This window comes from Lampris incognitus, chromosome 8, assembly GCF_029633865.1.
Source record: "Lampris incognitus isolate fLamInc1 chromosome 8, fLamInc1.hap2, whole genome shotgun sequence".
NCBI classification, from domain to species: Eukaryota; Metazoa; Chordata; class Actinopteri; order Lampriformes; family Lampridae; genus Lampris; species Lampris incognitus.
The window spans coordinates 24621756-24637094 of NC_079218.1; the positions used below are offsets into that span (position 1 = coordinate 24621756).

At 44.2% G+C, this 15339-nt stretch overlaps 1 protein-coding gene across 1 annotated transcript in view; it reads right to left on the reverse strand.

Moving 5' to 3' along the window:
* The window catches only part of tmem132e (transmembrane protein 132E), a 167574-nt gene extending 154177 nt beyond the window's left edge, over nucleotides 1–13397 (reverse strand). The window contains exons 1-2 of the mRNA XM_056284913.1: nucleotides 13316–13397; nucleotides 11460–12432 (exon numbers count right to left, since the gene is read on the reverse strand). Coding sequence (XP_056140888.1) covers nucleotides 11460–12432; nucleotides 13316–13394 — 1052 coding nt within the window. The 5' untranslated portion in view covers nucleotides 13395–13397. The remainder of the gene's footprint in view (nucleotides 1–11459; nucleotides 12433–13315) is intronic.
* Nucleotides 13398–15339: the final 1942 nt, after the last annotated feature.

A 15339-nucleotide genomic window follows, 5' to 3' on the forward strand; every position in this document is an offset into this window, starting at 1 on the left:
CTGGCGATGACGTGGTGGCAGCTGGCAGCAGCATGGCGGCTGTTGTAATCAGAGTAGGCCGCGACTTCTCGGCGGCAGTTGCCGCCTCCGAATCACTGAACCGGCCGGCCGTGTCGGGTCCTGAAGGACTGGGGGCGCTGGCTCCGTCCGCCCTTCCTCCGCGGGACATCTTCCGAGTGGCGATGCTCTCTCCCCGGGAAAGCTCTTTTTCCAGACACTCGATGAAGTCCTCAATCTGCCGGAGCTCTACATCGAAGCTTCTTCTTGACGTTGCCATCTTCGATTTGTGGGTATTGGCTGCAATACCACTTCTGACACCAGTGTGGCGAACGTAAAAGCAACGACAAAGGTAACTTTGCAGCCCCTTTATTGAACTCACACAGAAACAAGAACTTACTGAAATGTGACACAATACATGGGGGTCATCAACTCGAACAACAAAGTTGTTCAGGGTTTCAGTTACAAGGTTACACAACACAACAGAATGACAACTGCAATTACACCACAACAAATAGTAATCACATAAACACATAAAACCACATAAAACACTTACAAAACATTTAATAACAACTGACAATCTGCACGCAGTGCCTGATGGGTAAAACAGGACAATTGGCACAATTCTGACGTGGTAGCAACTTCGCTACAGTATCTTAACATGGACACGCTGACTCAAAGTCTACTGTGGGAGAGTTACATAGAACAGTGCAGAAGCAATGGAAAGTTATCCCACTCTGAGGTTTCACAGCGGGCCTCGGCCTTCTAATTGATAAGAAAAGCTCAAACGGAAGGGGCGTACCCCCCGTCTGTCAATCAAAAAGCTGAAACGGAAGGGGCGTACCTCCTGGCTGTCAATCAACTTTGTGCAAAAAATCCGGTGGTTCAGCTGGGCAGCTCTCGAGGGAAGCCTCATTTGCAGCAGGTTTGTCTCCCCCAGCCAAATGAAAATATCGATCTACTTCACTTTTAACTACTTCGTGAGGAACAATGGGCCTAATTCATGAAATGATCTGACACACAAATCTGTTCTTATGCACTTTTTAGCCCTCAAACTTGTCTGTATAAGACCCAAATCCAGACACCAATTTGTAAACGATGCCCAATGTTGGTAGTATAATTTTTACACGCTTAGATTATCAATTGCAATACATTAAACTTTCTAAGTGATACTATGGATCTTGTGGACAGAGGTGGTCACACAAGGTGCTAGTACTTTGAAAATAGCAATCTCCATGTTTATGAATGCTTTACCTGGTACAAAAGGGCTTTACAAGAACAGTGTTGTAGTAACTTAAACTCAATGAAAAGACATTTTTTACCTGCATAGATTATACATTGTACTATCTTAACGTAATTGCTATGGCTGTTGGGTGGAGGAACAGGCCGAGTGCGAGTGCTTTAAAATACAAATCTCTATCTTTATGAATACTTCACCTGTAAGAACAAAAGTGCCTCACAACAACAATCTTTACTTGCATAAATCATCAATGACAGTATGGGTTCTGCCAGTTATAATGAGCAGACTCATGCATTTGCATGAACCTGGTTTGTAGGGAGAGGTTACAGGAGGGATGTAGGAAGCAGGGGGTAGGGGTGATTTTCTTTGGGCTGTTTACTTTAAAAATCTAGCTTGGTCTTGCTCATTTCCCCAAAGTTACATATTGTAGCTTTAAGAAGATTAAACTACTTCAGTTTTAACCAGATGTTGAAATAAACCTGTCAAAAATGTTACATTTTACCTTACATGGATAGCTGAGATATGCAACTTTTTTTTGGCACTACAACGCTCAACTTCAGAGTGGTCCATTTCATTAAAATCTTGGCACATACATCTCCCTTGGTTTGTGCCAAGAGTCTTTAAGTGGATATCCACACATATTATAGCTCACAATGGTAAACACTTCCTCCCTTGTAGCTGACCTTAAGTGGCACACTCAAAGTAAGTCACAGAGACACAGAGAAAAGAGAAATGCAAGCATACAGTGAATTACAAGTGGGTTCTCTTAACTCTTTTCATGTCACTTGCAAACACAGAAGGGAGGAAGGTGCAACAGTACCCCGACGAGGCATCCTATGCTACTCAATAGTCTGGGGTGTCTGTTATAGAAGTGAAAGTACTTTGGGGAAGGGGGAAGCTGGGGACAGGCCTCTCTCCAACCCCCCCCCCCATCCCAACCCCTCCTTTTCTCCTTTTCATGGGAGACGGGTGCCGTTAAACAGCAGTTCTCCGTGTCACCCAATGTGTCCTGACAAGCCGGCCCGTGGCAGGAGCTTCACTTCCCGAGTCATACGATCTGAGCACGCACACTCTGCAGCGAGAGGTGATGACATTTCCCATCAAAGTGGTGGGAAGAGACGAGCCCACACTGACAGCGACAAGGAGGCGTGGGACACGGAGCGAGGAGAGGATGAGTGAGAGCAGGAGTGAGAGGGAGAGGGAGCGAGAGAAACGGAGACCATAGAACTGGCAGGAAACAGGCCGAGGTCAGGAATTTGCTGAGTGCTGATGAGGTTGGCACTGCCGGGTATTAGCCCCTGCTGCCGAATGTGGGTCATCGTTCTTGTTTTTGATTTTTTTTCTTCTTTTGGTGACTTGTTTTTACTACCTTCTGGTACCAGTGCATTTGAATATTGCATCTTGTACCCATGGCTCTAAAGTAACATTGCGGTGTATCCAAATTTGGCACATGTGTATTTTGTCTGAGAAGGGTGTATTTACTTACGTATCATTTAGTATGTTGCTAGTGAATTGTCAAAAAGGCCCCTGGCACTAAATTATGTCAGCGCCCTTTACTCATTTAGCACTAAAACGCCTGCTGCACTTTTGTTTGCATCTGTTTGTCAAAAGGTCTCGCTTAATAAGGGAAGTTAATGGAGTCTGAATTAAAGGATAGAACCGTACAAACTGAGCCATATCTGTCTGGATCGTGACAAGCAGCCTATGCTATATAACATTAATACTGCAGTGCATCTTCTTACAACACTGCCATGGAAACAGAAAATTTGACAGATCACTACTTCCATCCTATTACATGAGACGCACATAAGCAGGCGAGCACGCTGTGTATTTCTGACACCACCGGAGTGTGGGGAATTCCACAAGCGCCAATGCTCTGCTGTCTCTCTGCCCGAAACGCTGTCCTTTGCCGTAACAAGTCAAGGTCTTCAAAGCTTAAGGACTTAAAAAAAGAAGGGGGTGAAAGGGATGATAGAGAGAAGAGTGAAAGGGGGAGTCTTCTTCTGGGCTTCTGATTCATCTTTAAAGATGTTCCTTATTACATCTTTAATCATCTTCCTCGATGCGCGGGGACGACTTGACAGTCGGCTTCCAGAACTATTGAATTCACACCCCATTGAGTCAAGTCACACATGGGGCTCAAACTGGGCTTTCTCCTTCCCGCCCCATCTCTTTATAACTCCCCTGTTTTATATTTCTTTCATTTCCACCCCCATGAGAGACTGAAGAAGGCGGCAGCTATGTCTTGGGCTGCCAAGGACAGTGGCGATGGTGTATATAGAAACTAACATGGCAAGTTAAATGTTTCAACAAGCAGGGGCTATTATAAACCACTTTTTGCAATACAAAGTCTTTATGTAACATTATTACATCGTGCTTTGACAAAACTCAGGGACCTGCACTCTTTTATACCAATTTGTTTTATGATCTAGCATGCAGGCAAAGGCAAGTATCACAGATGGAAGAATACAGCATGAAACACAGGACGGGTGCTGGGCAGAAGCTTTAGCTAGTGTACTGAGAAGGGCACTTTATAACCGACACTGGATCACAGATTTGAGTGAAGGAGTTTCCTTCAGCATACACAGTGTTCTGATGGTCTGTGAAGGTAAAAGCCTGGGATTTCTCGAGGAGGTTGACGGCAAATGATTATGTGTAGTCTTTATGGAGGGCACCTTAATCAATTAATTAATTGATTAATTACCCTCCCCCTTTTTTGTCTCCCCAATTGTATCCGACCAATTATTCTGATTCTGATTCCGAGCCGTCCCGGTCGCTGCTCCACCCCCTCTGCCGATCCGGGGAGGGCTGCACACTACCACATGCCTCCACCGTTACATGTGGAGTCACCAGCTACTTCTTTTCACCTGACAGTGAGGAGCTCCACCAGGGGGATGTAGCACGTGGGAGGATCAGGCTATTCCCTCCATTCCCCCAACGGGTGATACCCATGTTGATAGGTAACGGAATAGACCGCCATGCCACCCAGAGGCCCCAGGCACCTTAATGTAGGACTGAGAGAAATGCCTCTAACCGCGCAACACTCCCACAGATGCACACAGCCGAAAGGATCATTTAACTACATTTAATAATTGGCGGTCGGAAGACTGTTGATCAATCATTCAACAAGCAATTGGTGTATAAGAATCACAAAGACACCCACCTTGTCTTACACAGAAGCTTAACTCCAACACAATTAACCTTAACTTAAGCTCTTGATACAAGGGAATAGTCTCAGGAAGGGTTAATTGCTTCAACCACTGGTTTGCGGGACCTACTTGCAGGTTTTTTTGTCAGCTTGCGGTCTTCTAAGATTTTCTTTCCCCCAAATTACTCCTCGGTGTTTTCAAATAAATGTATTGACATGCAGTCACATCCTTGTCCACTTAGACAAGCACTGACCACTTTTACCATTCCTCCGCATGCTAATTTGTATTAAAATGTCTGCCCCTCATCTCACGGTGACTTCAGAAGCTGAGTTGTAGCAGCTCCCAAATGGACTGAGCTTGTGGCCAAACTCAACATCAAGTGGAATGACACGATAAAATAAAACTTTCAGCTAGCAGGTAAGAGAAACAATGACAGAAAAATGTACAACTCGCTGAATAAGGTTAGAAAAAAAAAAGGCTCACCTCACTGTGAACTAATCAAAACAATATGTTAAAACGCTGGTTTACTGCCTGTAAAACAACCTGCGTAGTGTAAAAATAACTTCACATGGTTAGCTGCCTTCCCCTAAGCAGTTTTTTCAATATCCTAATTAACTTACATGAATTCACAAATGGACTTAGCTTGCGAACCAGTAAACCGCTTCTCATAGAAATGTATTCAATTTGCCCACAACATATACTGTACTGAGATTAACCTCTGGACACGGCTTCCTGCTCTTTATAGAAGCACTGAGTGGTTCTGTGTTGGAGGTTCCTGTAACATTCCCGACATTTCTACATCTGAAAAACTACTAACCAGAGATCAAAGAAGGCTGAATCAGTTCATCTTCAGACATCTTCAGTGACATCTTAGTTGAGTGATGAAATGTCTGTCAATAAACTCTGTATCCAGGTGAACTGATTCAACCTTCTTTGATTTTCTTACCAGGATTATTGAGCATGCATCAAGATACTAACCAGAGACACCACTGCCATTGCAGCTGATGTTTATTCTGGAATACATGAGTTTTAAATAGCGTCCTACATTGTTTGTTTGTGAAAATTTTAGCAGCATCGCATTTACCTTTGTCTTGTAGAATCTGCCTATGATCTTACTAAGCTATCCTTCTCGGCTGTGGACAACATTCTGCCCTGCTCTTTTCCATTGAGAAAATAAGTCACAATGAAGCAGAGGGCTGGTGACACAGCTGCCAGCATAATTTGTTTTTGTCAGCCCAACTTATAACAGCTGGAAACAGTTTTATAACAGCCTTAAAGCACATTCTTGGATTCTTACGTAGATTTTTTCTTTAAGTATAATACCCATTGTTATCTAATTGGTTGCGCTAAGAAAGTAAGCGATGGAAAACAGCCAGTGTATAAAAAAAAACATGCGACAGCTGCAAAAACAGGTTCGAACAATTTTTTTTTCCATTGCAAGTGCTACCCAGTTGCCACTATTACCAAAACTACCAGCATATGGTTAACATTTAATATTATGGTGCTTGGGTTTTTCAGCCAAATACAGTGCCTGAATATTAACAGTAGCTTTAACCACAACATTCTCAGAAAAGGCTGGAGAACTGCTGTCTGCTGATGTTTACGGAGCCTTGGCTCAACAGCAACACAGCCGACTCGACTGCCGCACAGCCTTCTGTGCCGACAGGACAGCGGATTCCAGCAAGATCCGTGGAGGAGGTTTGAGTATTTATGTCAATAACTTTTTGTGCAACAATATAAAGGTTGTTGAAAGGCATTGCTCTGCTGATCTCGAGCTCCTTATGATTCAGTGCAGGCCTTTTTACCTGCCTAGGAAGCTAACAGCCATTACCATTGCTGCTGTACACTACTACTACTACTACTTTCTGCTGCTCCCGTTAGGGGTTGCCACAGTGGATCCTCCGCTTCCACTTCTTCCTGTCTTCTGCATCTTCTTCTGTCACACCAGCCACCTGCATGTCCTCCCTCACCACATCCATAAACCTCCTCTTTGGCATTCCTCTTTTCCGCTTCCCTGGCAGCTCCATATTCAGCATCCTTCTCCCAATATACCCAGCATCTCTCCTCCACACATGTCCAAGCCATCTCAATCTTGCCTCTGTTGCTTTGTCTCCAAACTGTCCAACTTGAGCAGTCCCTCTAATATAATCATTCCTAATCCTTCGTCACTCCCAATGAAAATCTTAGCATCTTCAACTCTGCCACCTCCAGCTCCACCTACTGTCTTTTTGTCAGTGCCACTGTCTCCAAACCATATAACATAGTTGGTCTCACAACCATCTTGTAAACCTTCTCTTTAACTCTTGCTAGCACCCTTCTGTCACAAATCACTCCTGACACTCTTCTCTTCTCTTCCCCCTCCACCCTGCCTGCACTCTCTTCTTCACGTTTCTTCTGGGTGGCTGGGGATTTTTGTGGCTGGGTCAGTATTGTCCTTGTCGAAGCGGGCGTAGAAATGATTTAGCTCGTCTGGCAGGGAGACATCATGGACAGTGGGACTGCTGTCCATGCTATACCATTGCTGCTGTATACATCCCCCCACATGCTAATGCTAAGGTAGCACCTAAACAGCTACAATGTGCCATCAGCAGACAACAGACCAAACACCCGCACAATGCCTTTATCATAGGTGGTGATTTTAATCAGGCTAACCTCAGGGCTGTATTGCCCAAATTCCATCAGCATGTCTCCTGCCCCACTAGGGGAGAAACCACTCTGGACCATCTCTATACAAACATTAAGGGCTCATGCAAAGCTACTCCCTGCCCCCACCTAGGGCAGTCTGACCACCTCTGCCTGTTCCTGGCCCCAGTCTACAAACCCCTCATAAAATTGATCAAGCCAGCAGTAAAGACAATCACTGTCTGGCAAGAAGGAGCAGTCTCTGAACTCCAGGACTGTTTTGACAACACAGACTGGAGTATTTTTGCACATTCAGCTAGCTACCCATGGCTCCCATATAGACATTAATGAACAGACATCTGCCATGCTATCCTACATTAACTTTTGCACTGAGAGTGTCACAACAAAAAAAATCAATCCACACCTTTCCAAACCAGAAATCCTGGATGACCAGTGAGGTCCGGCAGCTGCTGAAAGCCCAGGGTGCAGCGTTCAAGTCAGGTAACTGCGAGGCCTACAGTGCAGCCAGATCCAACCTCAAAAAGGGCATCAGAACAGCCAAACATGAATATTCCCTACGAATAGAGGACCACTTTCACAATAACTCCGATCCCCGGTGAATTTGGCAAGGCATTCAGTCCATCACAGACTACAAAAGCTCCAATAGCAGTCCCACTGTCCATGATGTCTCCTTGCCAGACAAGCTAAATATTTTCTACACCTGCTTCGACAAGGATAGTACTGATCCAGCCTCAAAAATCCCCAGCCACCCAGAAAACCAGGTGCTCACTCTATCGATCACAGAGGTCAGAGAATCACGGCACAGAGTGAACACACGGAAGGCCGCCGGACCAGACAGCATATCGGGTCAGGTCCTCCAGGAATTCTCCGACCAGCTGGCTGAGGTCTTCACAAGTATACTTAACCTCTCACTGTTCCAATTCATAGTCCTGGCATGCTTTACAACCACCTCTATCATTCCTGTCCTGAAGAAATCAACACCCACATGTCTGAATGACATCCAACCAATAGCACTCACCCCCATTGCCATGAAGTGCTTTGAGAGACTGGTTCTGGTTCACATCAAAAACATTATCCCCCTATATTCAACCCACATCAGCTCACCTACCATCTCAAAAGGTCTATGGAGGATGCCATTGCCACTGCCCTGCACTTTGCTCTGACCCACCTTGAACTTAATAACACATATATCCAGATGTTGTTTATAGATTACAGCTCTGCCTTCAACACTATCATCCTTGCCAAACTAACCACTAAACTCCTCTCCCTTGGCCTCAACCCCTCCCTCTGTAACTGGACCCTGGACTTCCTGACCAACAGACCTCAGTCTGTTAGGTTAGGTGACCACACCTCCTCCACCCTGACCCTCAGCACAGGTGCCCCTCAAGGCCGTGTTCTGAGCCCCCTCCTTTCCTCCCTCTTTACCCACGACTGCCTGCCAACTCACCCTTCAAATGTAATAGCTTGTGGATGACACCACAGTCATTGGCCGTATCATCAACAATGACGAGACGGCCTACAGGGACGAGATTTAGCACCTCACATCATGGTGCACTACCAATAATCTTGTTCTCAATGTGCAGAAGATGAAGGAGCTGATTGTGGATTTCAGGAGGTCTAGAAGCTGCATCCACTCTCCCGTACACATCAATGGGGTGGAAGTGGAGCATGTCCCCAGTTTTAAATTCCTTGGAGTCCACATCAGCGAGGAACTTTCCTGAACATCATACACCCAGGCCCTTGTGAAAAAGGCCCAACAACGCCTGCATTTCCTGAGGAGGCTGAGGAGCACCCGTCTATCCCCCAAAATTCTCACCAACTTCTACCACTGCACCATAGACAGCATCCTGGTGTGGTACAGCAACTGCACATCAGTAGACCAGAAAGCTCTGCAGCAGGTCGTCAAGGCGGCCCAGCATATCACCGGTACCCAGCTCCCAGCCATAAAAGACATTTATCACAAACGCTGCCTTTGAATGGGTCTCAGCATCAGCAGAGATCCTACCCACCCCAACCATGGACTGTTCTCCTCCCTGCGCTCTGGGAGGTGCTACAGGAGCCTCAGAGCCTGCACTACCAGGCTCAAAAACAGCTTCTTTCCCTAAGCTGTTGCCCACCTGAACCTGGCCTACCCATTGAATGTTTGTGGATATTTTTAAATATTTTGTACTCGTGCTATTTTGTAACTTATTTTTAGCTTTTGGTCTTCATCTGTGTCTATCTTATACTGTGTTTGTCTGTGTCTGTCTTGCACTGTTTGGCTAAGCTGCAGCCCTTATTTCATTTTTAACATGTGCCTGCACATTGTATGACAATAAACTGAACTGAATTGAATTGAATTGAAAATTGGATTCTTAAATTATGTGTCAAGAATAGCAGCAGTTAGTATAAGAAAACAGTGGGAGCTAATTTTTTTAGTGGATTTACACTGGCCAAAACATTGAACATATGGAAGCTGTAGGAGTCTTTCCCGCTAAATAGAGATAACGCCGATGAACCATTTTTGTCAGCCTAAACGTTATTACTGTCATTTCTCCTAGGGCTTAATGAGATGTTCAAGCCCAATTAAAACCCTATAAATTCCTAATCTGAAGTCTGTGATCTGTTACAATTACCACCACCATGTTTACACATATGACAGGTTTCATCATCGTACCTCAGTAACGTGTTTGTATCGGGCCTTTTCCCTGACATTTTTCCTCACCTTCAAGCCAACAGTGAAGAAAAGATAAAAGCTTTCCTTTCCAAATCTCTCATGGGTATATGCAATAATTTGCTCAACGAATCCTCCAACATAACCCTCAACATTTATAATGGAAACCCAGTGCAAAGGAGCAGCACAGGAACAAGAGAGCCCAAATGTGTCTCATATCCTGGAAGTTTTAATTTAACAAGAAGTGGGTCAGATTCATGGGGGGGGGGGGGGATGCAGACATGAGGTTTTAAATGGCAATGTCCATAATGAAAATGGGTAGAGTGCTCCTGTTAACCAATTACACTTGAGTTGTTTTTTGCCGATTTGAAAACTAAGTGAGCTGGTTCGAAAACTAAGTGTGCCACCAAAACTACTCACTGAATAGTATGAAATAGGTTTCATTTAAAAATCTACACTTGATAAAACAGCATTAGTATTGTCACATTACTCACACTGTTTGTCTTCCTATGTTGCTACAACACAACAGTTCCTATTAATTACTGAAGGTGTGACTGTGTTGGCGGTGGCATGATTAGTATAGACATACCTGTGATTGCCACCCATGAAGAAATCTAAAGAAAACTACGCCAGCTTTTGGATGTTTCTACTTTGTTCTTGATTTGCGTACAACAGTATCTAGAAGAAACCATGCTCAGCCACCTATACCAGAGCAAAGAGGATGCAACAAAGGAAAGAATATAGTCCTTTGTCGGAATACCATATATAATATGAACGTATAAATAGTAATGTTTAAACCATACCTCACCCCTTTTTGAGACCTAATGCTTTGAACAACTGTTCAATGAACTTTTATTTGCATAAACCTATGCTGAGAAAGACAACTAAATATGTTTATCTGCCACTTCAAAAATGGTTCACATTTGTATGTACTTCAACTCTACATCTTCTCTTATGCTCTATGCCCCTTAGCTTAAATTACCAACGGCACATTATTGTGATCAGTGAAAAGGAAATTGATTCAGATGAAATACATAATTACAAGCTCATTCTACTTCATAAGCTAAATGAAACTATGTGATAGTTCATCTACCTTTGATTGCTTGCCTACATGGACTATGATAATATTGCATGATACTAGGATATATGATATATGATCATGATAATAACAGTGGCTTCATCATTAACATGCCATAACTTGGATGAGAGGGCTTTTATAAAAAAATACTATGATTAAGATTTGGGTCAGCATAGACTTTGTGTGTTTAACATAGATACTGTGCTGCAAGATACGCTGCATTGTTGGAAAGTTGTTTGAATAATATCCTTTGTAACTCTGTCCACTAGAGATTTAGCAAGTTAAAACTTTTAAAATGGCATCTCTTTGTTTAAAGTCAACCTTCATCCTTGAAATCATAGCACTAGATTATCTGTAGAAAAGTTAAATCAAAGGACTCAATTAGTTTGTTGTTCATCACAGGGGGAAGCGACTAATGATGGTTGCGGGCTACGGAGGACCAGGCACATCACAACACAGTGCATGACTGCATCAAAATAATGACTATTTACATCACCTTATTTTGTTGTACACAAAAACAGCTCAATGGAATATCCATCAATCAAAATAAAGATATTAACTAAATTATTTGATGCACTTGGATGTAGACAGTGTCTCATTTAAAATGATCATATTCTTGGAGACAGAGTGAAATCATGATTTTTCTTTTAGAAAAAGAACAGCACATATCTACATGCATATATTTTAAAGAAGACTTACTTGAGGGTGAACTGCTCGACAGTCGAGTTGGGCATCAAGTAGAGGAAGATTTTCAGGGTCTCGCCAGGCTTCAGGGGCTTCTCTGGCAGTCTGAGAAACATGTTCTTGTCCAGCTGTTTGTCCACCAGTAGCTGCTCCTGGCTTGCTTGGTAAAGGCTGATGCTACCTATGCGCAGCAGGGGGTGCTGTGACAGTGGTTCTCCCCTGGAACCACCGCCACCCCTATGGCCTGAACCTTCACTGCACTCACCCCCAGCATTAGGTTCATGGAGGGTGTAGTACAGCTCTGCTTGGAGAGTTTCACTATTGAGCCCGTCCAAAAGCCCATCACTGGAGCCTTTCCTTCGGCCCAGTGGGGCCATGTTGGTGTTGAACCAGGAGGAGGGAAGGTCCAGGTGGGCCAAGCATTGAGCCAGGTTGCCTTTCATCCGACAGGAGGTTTTAATCTCTCGGACATCGCGAAAAGCGTGGAGCCGGACACAGGGGAGCTTGTCCTGAGCCCTGAAGTCATCCCAGTCACGGCCAGCAATGTAGAAAAAAACTTGGACGGTGGGGTTGTTGGAGAAGACCCGTGCTTGGACAATGAAGGCCCGTACCTTCCAGTTGACTGTTAGCTGGCCGGGAATATCAAGTGGACTAGCTGGCTGGAGCAGCTCCTTAGAGAGCGCCTGGTCCTGGGCAAAAGGCCCAAAGCTTATGTTGACAGAGGGGAGGTCCTTGGTCTGGAAAACCACAAAACTTTCTGAGCGTAGCAGTGGCTGTCCAGTGTTGGGGCTACTGCTGCTACTGCTCCTACCATTGCTGCCAAATGCTTGCCCTGTAATCTGGGCTTCTCTGAGGAAGAAGGCCAGCTGGGCATTGGACAGTTTGAAGTTGGCAGGAAGGTAGATCTTGGGTGGCAAGGGATTGGCTGTGGCTGCTGAGGAACTGAGGAGGGCATCTGAGCTAGTTGGAGAGATTTTACCTGCAAGTGCTGTGAAGACAAGATGAGAAAAAAAAAGGAAATTATAAATTGGATTATTGTTTCTCTTAATGCTTTTTTTTAACTTTTTGTACACTGGCACGTTTACAGCTTTTCAAGTCAAGTCAATTTTTATTAGCTAACTTTGATCATATACAAGGAATTTGACTTGGTATGTTGCTTTCGGTTACACATAGCACATGCAAATATAAACAGCAAGATAAGTGTAAATGAAAGATTAGATACCAGAAGCTAACTATAATAAGAATACAAAATAAAAATGCAATACCATCAGTATAAATGTAAAGCTATAATAAGTATGGAAGAATGAGTGCAGATCCAAGTATGAGCGAAAAGCGAATTCAACTTAAGTGTTAAGAGTAAGAGAGGAAAGAAAGAAGAAAAGAGGAGAGGAGGAGGTGAGGAGAAAAGAGGAGTGAGAGACAAGCAGAGAGAGACAGATGGGAGAAAGGCAGAGGTCAGCTCCATTCACTCAGCCGTGGAAGGAGGAAAAGGGAGAAGGTCAATACACACACACTAATCAGCTGATAACCGGTCAATACATGTCAAGTTTCCAGAAGGCACGCGATCCAAACCAGCATTTTGTAGACATTAACAAGTTGCCCGGCAAATGATCTTTATCCTGGACGTGACCACGTTTAAACACTCGATTTGCAGGCTCAATAACACACGGATACTTTAGCTAGTTTTAATAAAACGCTGTGAAATAAGATATAAAACCCACAAAGGGCACTGAGCTAATCATAATAAAAAGACCAAACGGGAACATAAACTTGCCTCTACAGTTATAAGTGTGCAAAGCATGGCACTTTTGGTGCTATAACGCAATCAAGATAGGTCAAAGTCATCGTAAAACATCATGAACAGAACATACTTATCAAAATTACCCAGAACTGAGCACAAAAATATCGTTGCCTGTCCCCGCAGTCCAAATCATAAATAAAAAGTCCCATATTCCAAATGTTTTTATCATTGAAGTTGTACTCTTAAATCTGAAAGTCAAAAGAGAAGTACGTCCCGCAGCCACTAAAGTGAAAATCCTTTTTCCAAAGTTGTACCGCTTAAAGAAACTCCACAGAAGTGTTCTCTCTTTTGTTTTGTCTTCACAAAGAAATCAGAAAAAGAAAAATGGTCCGCAGTTCACTTGTCAACACTCCTGTTGGCTACAAAGATCCCAGCGATCTTCAGCAACTTGTGATCCTACTAATGTCCTGTGGTTAAAGTCTTGGTCTGGTGTGTTTCAGCCTAACGCAGAGGTTCTTTGAATCTCAGACTGCGTGCAGCTCCAGGACAGCCTCCGATAGACAGGCACGACCTCCTCCCAGTTGGTGGGCTGTGCGAGAGTCATAGACAAAGCCTTTGACACCGCCCCTTCTTGCCACACCTAGTCTCTAGTCTATAATCATCGTTTTAGCTCCCGGTCAGGGCTCAGACACACAGCCCTCAAAGGACTCAACTTACAACCCCCCCGCCCCCCCCCCCCCGACACACACACACACACACACACACACACACACGGTCGGAAAGAACTAACACTCTCCAGCTTGATTCATCCTCTCCCTCTGGACATGTTCAGGCAGACTTGTGTGCATGCAAGTCTGTGTACGTTGTAAGGGTTGAGGGTTTGTGAGGTGGGAAGAGAAATGGACTGATGGCTTTCCTTGAATGCTTTCAGGCAAAGAGTAAGGAAGAGGGGTGGGGGCGGGGGGGATTAGGTAAAGATTATTGATGAATTAGCCGAGCTCTCCTTCCCTTTCCTCTCCTCTATGTCTGCCTCAGCCCCTGAGAAATCCGCGGGGATGAGGGGATGCCAGTAGAAGGGGGGAAGGGGGATTTTTGACTGCTTCCCTCCTTCTCCTTCAGTCACATGTGGCTGGAATTCCAATAATAAAAGGGAAAGGAATCCATGGATGTGTGTGTGGGCCCCATAAACTGAATGGCAAACACTGGGGACAACAAAAGAGGAAGCCCCGGCTTGGGAAACATTCCTCACTGCAAACAAGTGATTTTAGTGGTGGGGGGGAAAAAAAAAAAAACCCGAATAGCTATTAATTATCGGTGAGGTGCATTTTTCTCTCCTCAAAGACCAATGAAGCCTTTAATGCGGTTTAAAACTGATCAAATTGTGGGACAACAGCATCCACTCTTTGATTCCTTTATATATCACTAACCTCCCATGTGCACCAGCAACTGGGGTATAATCTACTGCGTCTCACACAGAAAACAAAAAAGCCGAGACATCCAGGGTTTTTCAGAGATCAACATTTGTGGGTAAGTGTGCAACAAACTGCAACGTATGTGTTGTCCCCAACACGGTCACAAAAAATGTATTTTAGCTGGAGTTGTCCCTGTGCCTGTTCTGCCATGACACGAGCTCTTAATAAACCAACACTACTAATAGTACAAACATTCACAATGACCTCTAACGAGTGTAGTCAACAAGAAAAATGGGGGCGTGTATGTGTACCTTACCAATGATGCTCTCTAGCTTCATCATCTACTTCTAAGAGTAAGATGGACACCTATCAAGGAGAATCGTTTCACCCCCAGACCCATATACTGATAACATTCATTTCCATGTTACGCCTGAAGACTACCTGACTACTCTAGCTGCCAAAGAACTCCTGTTCAACTTCTCAAAGCAAAAACTCAGTTTAGAGCGTCAGCTATCTTAAATTAGTCTTAGGTTAGGTTTATGATTTGATGGCGAGGTAGACGATTGGATCCCTTTACATAAGGGTGCCCTGTCTCGGCATCTCATGGGGGGGGGGCTCAGTGAACACAGAAGGGCTTCCGTTGTGAAACACTATCGCCTTCCTCTTTCACTGGTCTTCCTATTAGACCCCAGGCTAAATTGAATTGAATTCTCTTCCTAGTGGGCTCCCATTACACGAAACA